Source organism: Hippichthys cyanospilos, chromosome 14 (genome assembly GCF_059441005.1).
Source record: "Hippichthys cyanospilos isolate Australia breed blue-spotted pipefish chromosome 14, RoL_Hcya_1.0, whole genome shotgun sequence".
Taxonomy (NCBI): domain Eukaryota; kingdom Metazoa; phylum Chordata; class Actinopteri; order Syngnathiformes; family Syngnathidae; genus Hippichthys; species Hippichthys cyanospilos.
The window spans coordinates 8,345,094-8,353,095 of NC_142382.1; the positions used below are offsets into that span (position 1 = coordinate 8,345,094).

At 37.1% G+C, this 8,002-nt stretch overlaps 1 protein-coding gene across 1 annotated transcript; it reads right to left on the bottom strand.

Annotated features, from left to right (window-relative positions):
• Nucleotides 1–56: 56 nt before the first annotated feature.
• ivd (isovaleryl-CoA dehydrogenase) lies at nucleotides 57–7,724 on the bottom strand. Its single transcript, XM_088433722.1, has 12 exons — nucleotides 7,440–7,724; nucleotides 6,253–6,342; nucleotides 6,089–6,140; nucleotides 5,808–5,977; nucleotides 5,616–5,709; nucleotides 4,369–4,499; nucleotides 4,190–4,286; nucleotides 4,011–4,104; nucleotides 3,844–3,925; nucleotides 3,639–3,743; nucleotides 2,876–2,948; nucleotides 57–1,049 (listed from the first exon to the last, which is right to left on the bottom strand). Exons 1-12 carry the CDS (start codon nucleotides 7,569–7,571, stop codon nucleotides 916–918), a joined length of 1,254 nt encoding a protein of 417 aa, XP_088289848.1. The 5' UTR covers nucleotides 7,572–7,724; the 3' UTR covers nucleotides 57–915.
• Between the last annotated feature and the right edge of the window lie 278 nt (nucleotides 7,725–8,002).

Genomic DNA, 8,002 nt, shown 5'->3' on the forward strand with positions numbered 1-8,002 from the left:
ATTACTGGAATAAGCGTAGTGGAGTCCAAAATAAGTGCATTGTTAGTTGTATACTAAAATCACACACGTGCACACTTTTTTTTTTACATCTGTAATTTTTATGCTGCTCACATTAACAACACCAAACAGTTATTTGCCATTTTTCTCTTTAACTACAAACAACGATTGCTCATATATAATGTACAACAATATATGTTCAAATTCAAGAGCAATGGAGAGAACAAAAGACGTCTGACTATGCAAGAGACAGGTCAGAATAATTGCCCTTGAAGCACAACAACTGTTCAGTTTCAGTGGTCACTTTTTTTTTTCCCCCAACAATGTACTGACTGGTTATGATAGCCATAAACACCTGGGCAGCTGTATGACAGTCAATATGGATTGTTCTGGTTTGATTCCAGCACCAAAACAAGGCACCAAATGTCCTCAAGTGACACCGGACAACCGTACGGATACTTAAAATCATCTGTGTAATTTCAACAGTACTGTAATAAGAATAATTTCATTTTAGATATGGTAAAACCACGACTTGATTGATAAATACATTATTGCTGTCTACCTAGCATAAATACTGAACATAATGGAAATAGGAGTGTTCACAAAATCTGTTTTGTTAAGCTGGGAGGCTCTAAAACAAGGACAAACATAAATTGAAAAGATTTGCTAATGCTAATAGCATTTCATTGTACGAATGAATTGGTGTAACGGGAACATTTTACAACTCTTATTATTGACATTTGAGCACTGAAAGTAAAACCTTGATGTGAAAAACAACCTGAAGAGATTCTGAAACATGATGGAGGTCAGCGGCACTGATGAGTCAAACAAGTTAAGGCCTTGGAGGTGTGGAGAAGTGTTTCTTGTGGACAAAATTGTACTTTCACACACTGAGATGAGAGCTTCGCTGCCTCTCTCTCACTTGAACATGGCGTTGAAGGATCGTCCGATAATAAGGCGGCGGATTTCACTCGTGCCCGCGCCAATTTCATACAGCTTTGCATCACGCAAGTAGCGTCCCATGGGGTAGTCGTTGATGTAGCCGTTACCGCCTGGTGACAGAACCGTGACATTGATACAGGTTCAAAAAGGTGGCCACGTGTGTGTTAACGGAGCTTCAGATGTAATACTGAGTTTCTTAAGCAATAATAGAGGGCTGGTTACACCCTCAAAAATATGCAAACAGACAAATGCCGAAACCGTGAACATGTAGCGGTTAAGTGTGCGCACATAGCCTAACCCTGCTTAGCTTCAGAGATGAAAAATTCTCAGAGTAGGATGGTTGTCCACTTTAAAAAAAAAAATCAATAAGTGGAAAAATCTGAAAAACAGGTCACATTTAATGCATCGCTAGGAATTTTCTGTAACAAATTTGCCTTAATCCACGAGTTTACAGGTCCCGAGTATAAAATTCTAGCTCTCATTAGCATGCATTTGGAAATGAACACATACTGCCATACTGAACTTCTACCTATTTTATATATATATATATATATATATATATATATATATATATATATATATATATATATATATATATATATAGATAGATAGATAGATAGATAGATAGATAGATAGATAGATAGATAGATAGATAGATAGATAGATAGATAGATAGATAGATAGATAGATAGATAGATAGATAGATAGAGAGACACACACACACATACAGTACAATATGTTTGTTCAATACTGTTTTTTCTCTTGATTTATATGGGAGCCTCTTAACATTAATTAAAAAAAAAAGTAACAGGTAGTCTAAACTCATTGCAATCTCTGCTGGTTGAGCCAACTCGTAAGCATAATTAGTGTAATTAGTGGTATGTCTCTAATGCATCAAGATAAACACACAAACTTACCTTGTTGAAATGAAGGTTAAATCAATTAGTCACCATGAACCTCGAAAAAGATCGGGCCCATCTTTTGCTTACAGGCAGTAGTACATGGTGTGTATGTGCATGCTTGTCAGCCTTAAATGTCACCATGTAATCACACACATATATATTAAAGTGAAACACCGTTATTTAAGTTGCTGTGAAGCCTTGCCGTCTCTTTTATACGGTGACTTAAAATGTCAGCTGTGAAATGTCATGTTCATTCTTCTCCAAGCATTCATTTTGTGTGACGAGACACACTTGCGTGCTGACTTCCTGCTTAAGTTGCTCGGCAATTTGGTTACGCTGCGTTCATGTGCACAATATGTTTAAAAGCAATGGGCATCTATCTGGTTGATGAAATTTAAAGCAATATATTGTACTCAAGTAATCCTTTTGTAGCCCATCACTACATGAACCTACATGAACCACTGCATGAACTTTTCCCCCCTTTTTTTTTTCATTTGGGCAACGGTTTTTCACATAATATTTTAGGACTGCAATTTCCTTGGAAATGTCAATGTATCTTGTTCTACCTTTTTTGAATTTTTGTTTAATCTTATTTTATAAAATAAAACTATAGAATTTATAACTAGCTATAAAAAAAGTAGCAGTTGTCCACATGTTATTTTTTGTGAAAAAGGCGTATTGTTACAAATCAAAACTTAGTAAATGTTAAAAAATAAACAAGCAAACAACATTTCTATCAAAATGGACTAAGTTATAGCAGTGGTTGCAATATGAAGATGATGATGACATTTTATTGTAAAATTTGTTAATACCTGTTATTGGTTTTTGCTCACATCTTGTAAACACATTTCGAACCTTAAACTTTGCTGTTTTTACTGCCCAAATTTGGGACTCCAAACATTTTGGTTGGGACCCATCATTTTTTATTATAGCGAGTGCCGAGGACCCAACACTTTCCAGAGTTAAAATGAGCACTGTTGTAGTATTACCAAGGACTTGATTGTTATTAAAATAGCAGAGGTCTTTTGACTCACCCAAACACTGAATACCGTCCAGCGCAACCTGGGTGGCGTTCTCGGCACAGTAGAGAATGACGCCGGCGCAGTCCTGCATTGGCAACACAAAGCAACAATTACAGTCATTTGTTAAATGTTGTTTTCAGATGAGTAAACCATGGCTAAATTTAATGTTGCGATTTAAACAAAATCAGACTTTAAATTTGAAGATTATGAATAATACTTGTCAAAATTATTACTTTAAGTTACATTGTTTACGTATTAATATGTACTATACATATGTACACACTAAAGGTAATATAAGCTGGGCTTCTAAATTGACATGCAACTTGATTTTAGAATAGTATTTTTGGTCTCAATGACAAAATTACAAGTAAACATTTTTATGGGCTATTTGAAGCTGTTGTGAATATGAATTTAGAAAACAAAATTGATGAATATGAATTTGGAAAACAAAATTGAATGATTTTGCTGTTTTCCTTATTGAGATTTTGTTCTAAAAAAATCATAAATAAAGAATGAAAAAAGAAATAGTTGAATAAATAAAATATTGAATCTGAATTAAACCACAAAAATATCTAAGAAGGAATACTATATACATTTAATGAATTACAACAGTACTTTTACAATGCAACATGGTAACTTTCAAGGCTGTGTAGTTGTTCTTCTGATACAAAAAATAAGCTCTACACTTTGTAAAGCAAATTGCTTTGTGCTGGGGTACACATAATTGTAGATGACTAGCGTAAAATGTTGAAAGAGAAGTAGATGAGAGGCTAACCATAGCGCTGAAGTGTCCTTTGTCGCAGGCCCGGGCCACATTATACAAATATTGCCGAGAGGAGCTTAACCTGGTATACATGTCGGCCATCTTGCCTTGCATTAGCTGTTTGAAAGAGAAGCATTCATTTCATTTTACTCAAGGACAAATTCAAACAATCTAGGTGCTTGCTTTTTCTTGTATAAAGAGACTAAAATGTTTCAACCTGGAAGTGTCCTATCTTCTCTCCGAAAGCTTCTCTGACATGTAGGTAGGGAACCGCAGAGTCCAAAACAGACTGCATGATTCTGAGCAGATGCAATTCCGTTAAAAGGATTTATATTACGTCACACAATATCAACCCCAATAAGCCTTAACCAATCAGGTACTGACCCAACAGGTCCGGCAGCGAGTACCAGCCTCTCCAGATCCAGACCGCTCATCATCACATAGACTCCTTTATTTAATGGACCCAAGATGTTCTCCTCTTTAAAAAAAAGAAAAGAAAAACACTGATTAAAAACCTTTGTTTTGTTTTCTCTTCTCCAGCATTGTGCTTCTTGGACACACACCAGGGACTTTGCAGTCCTCAAATATAAGCTCACAAGTGTTAGAACCCCTCATGCCAAGTTTGTCCAGTTTCTGTGCCGTGGAAAAACCTGGCATCCCCTAACAGGACAGAAGCACATGTAAGATTGAAAACCACCACAGCATTAAAAAATGATTGCACTGAAGATGTCGTCTGACCCACCTTTTCAACAATGAAAGCAGTGATGCCTCTCTGGTAGGCCTCTGGGTCTGTCTTGGCGTACACAATGAGGACATCGGCATCTGGTCCGTTTGTGATCCAGAACTTGTTGCCAGTCAAAATATAGTGGTCACCTGGGGAGTAATAAATTCAGAAATAAACAGTTGCCATTCAGTGAAGCACTGAAAAGTGCATCAGCAGGTCAATGCGTCTGCTCAAGTGCTTCTTTTTTTTTTTTGCAATTTACTGCAGTGCTGTCCTTGAAAAATGGGTAAATGATCAGGAATGTTCAGTGATGTTTATTTGGCCACTTCATATTTGTGTTCTTAATTTATGATTGTTTTTTCCTCTCGATTATCTTGTGTGGTCTATATAAAGCATGCATTTTACTGTAGATAAAGCACATAAAATTGCCATTAATTTCATGTGCTGCTATTAGTGCGGTCAAGTGATTTTTTTTTAAAACTAATTAAGGAGATTACAAATTTTCTGTAACTAACCACAATTGTTTGCATTTTTCTATATCTGCTTCTATTGTTTCTATTGTTTTCAAACAGTGGTATATTTTGAAGCAAAGACCGTTCTAATAGCTTTTTAAAAACCCTTGAATAGATTTATTCCCCTGTTATGTACCCCTCTTGAACAAATACATCAAAACAGACTCACATTACAGGCTTCTTTCTTCTCATTGAAACAATTCTCAAAACGTCTTGCTTTCAGATTTAGTTGTGCACAAGGAAGACATTCAGCAGGGTTGACATGCTCTATGAATTTTGGTTTGTGCGCACATTATGTGACGTTTCTCCACTAAGTTAGTAAGTAAAACTTAAAATAAAGCTACCTATAGTTTGTACTTGTTGATGTTAAGATCAGTGATTCCTTGAAATTTGGCTGCAGGTTATAGGCCGCGACCAGAAGTAAATAAAACAGATTTTTTTTTAACACTATTGAATATAAAATAATCTCCACAGTTAAAGATTTAATATTGGCAGCCTTAATATTAAATTACATATTATGTAATAAAAAGAAATTGTGAACTAATATCACTTTTATCTTTTTTTTTGTCCATATTGCACACCTCTATTGTCTGTTTAAGACTGTTTAACATTTTTGACAAGACAATGCAGAATGTTAAAATGTGACTTGAAACATTGCCTGGAAAAATATTACTAAGATGGGGGGAAAAATGTTGTTGAAAAAAAAGCCTGTTTGACTGTAATGTTAAAGAGTAGAAATTTGAGCAAGCTTACCCTGCTTCTTTGCTTTGAGTTTCATGGACACAACATCAGAACCAGCGTTAGGCTCACTCATGGCCAGGGCACCCACATGCTCTCCTGTCAGCAACTGCGAAAAAAAAACAAAAAAAAAACACATATATGACAATGAACATTTATTTCATTTTGTTAGGCCATTCTTTAACCAGTAGGCGCCTCTATGCAAACCTTTGGCATGTACTTTTCTTTCTGTTTGTCGGTGGCATGGCGCACTAACTGATTGACGCACAGGTTGGAGTGAGCACCGTAGCTGAGCGCGATGGCCGCCGAAACGCGAGAGATTTCCTCCATAACAATGACGTGATCGAGGTAACCCAATCCAGTGCCTCCATATTCCACTGGAAGAGAAATAAGTGGAAAGATTAAACAAATATTACGTATAAAAAAAAAAAAAATCAAGGTCAGTTTTGCTAAAACTATCAAAATGAAGTGACCAAGAATGGATGTACCTGGTGCAGTTATGCCAAGCAGGCCCATCCCTCCCATATCTTTCCAGAATTCCTGACAACATAACACAAATTAGCTCATCAAAGTCTACCAACAAGTTGCATTATGCTCACAATTATTGCTACAAAATTCAAATGACCAAAAAGAAAAAAAGAAAGAAACTCACCCGCATCCCTGCAAACTCATTCTTCTTGTCAATCTCGTCGGCATGGGGTGCAAGTTTTTCTGCACAGAATTTACGAACACTTTCCCTGAGCTGCAGACAGAGAACAAAAATCATGACAATTTAGCAATGTTTGAGATACAGTATGTAATATATTTTCTCATTTGGTGCCTTACAATCATGAGTTTTTTTCATCTTTATTCAAGATTAAAACGCCAAATAATTAAAGATATTATAGAAGCAGGATGTCTCTCTTTGACCTTCATTTGTCCAAGTGGACAATACCTTGTGATTAATTGGGCCAAGGTCTATAAGACCGGAGGCTTCTCCAGGTGTCTCTCAATATATTAGATCATCCTTCCATCCATTTTCTTATCTTCACTTTGGTCGCTGGCTTGCTGGCGCCTATCTCTACCGTCTACAGGCAGTAGGCAGGGGACACACTGGACTGGTTGCCAGCCAATCACAGGGCACACAGAAACAAACAACCATTCACACTCACAATCACACCTAAGGGCAATTTGGAGTCCAATTAACCATGCATGTTCATAGATTGTGGGAGGAGACGGGAGTAGTCGAAGAACAACAACGCGGGCATAAGGAGAACATGGAAAATCCACACAGGGAGGCCAAAGTGAGCTGGAATTGAACCTCACCTTTTATTAACTTATTCTGCAACATTAAGAGAACAGCTTCTCAGTTCCATGCGGTACAGTTTGGCGATTGCATTTCATTGCAAAAAACAGTGCATTCAATCTCCGTGACATAATTGTTATTGTGACGCAAATGTTTAGACATATTTCATATAGTAAGCATTTAAGCAACTACAATATTGTATTCTAATTTTAAATGTCTTGCAGGAAAGAGGGCAAAATATCACCCAATCAAATGCTAGTTATGAATCCCACCCACTTTCTCCGCACACAACTAATCCATTGACACGGTGTCACCTTGCTATAAATGTGTGCATTAAGAGGAGCAAAAATACAGCTATTTTGCACGTTTCCACACAATAACAACAAACAATAGCGTCGTGCTAAGTCTAGAAGGTTACTGGAGTTAGATGTTACGTCATCTTGTCACGCGGGCTTTCTCCTATGCCAATAAATGTCATGACAAGACGCAAAAAGTTAAAAGTGGCTAATTCTCTGCAGCAAAATGGCAAATATGTGTTGCCTAATGTGGCTAACCTGGATCTGCTCGTCTGTCAGTCCGTTCACAACATCGTCCACCGGAATAGCAGCCCCAGCGCATCCTCGCCTCGCCAAGGCAGGCACGAACCTAAACGAACCGAGCCGGAGAGCGCTCCTGACTGCAAACATGGTGCTGTTTCTCCCTTTAAACGTGTGAACTGATCGAGAGAAGAACACGCGAGCGTCACAGTAAAGAGAACTCAAGAAAAGTGTTCTACCGCGGAACACTGGAGGTCTCACTTCTTTTAACAATTGGCTAACCCAAGTTGACACTACTTTTTTCTACGGTACAGAAAGACGCCTTGCTTACAGCGAATAAGTGCATTATCGCCACCTATTGAAAGGCACGGGTAAAGGTTGAAAATGCTTGCATTTAATCATTCATAAAGTTTTTTCAAACTTACAGGATATTTGAAATCTATCTATCTATCTATCTATCTATCTATCTATCTATCTATCTATCTATCTATCTATCTATCTATCTATCTATCTATCTATCTATCTATCTATCTATCTATCCATAATTGTGATCAGGGCCCATCTGAGCATTTGTTGTAGAA

Bases quoted from the DNA above. Each gene is read 5' to 3' on its own strand.
- ivd (XM_088433722.1), bottom strand. From the start codon at position 7,571: ATGTTTGCAGTCAGGAGCGCTCTCCGGCTCGGTTCGTTTAGGTTCGTG. The intron at 6,141-6,252 runs GTGAGTTTCTTT...TTATGTTGTCAG, and splicing joins ATGAGTTTGCAGGGATGCGG to GAATTCTGGAAAGATATGGG. The intron at 3,744-3,843 runs GTTGAAACATTT...TCTTTCAAACAG, and splicing joins AGAAGATAGGACACTTCCAG to CTAATGCAAGGCAAGATGGC.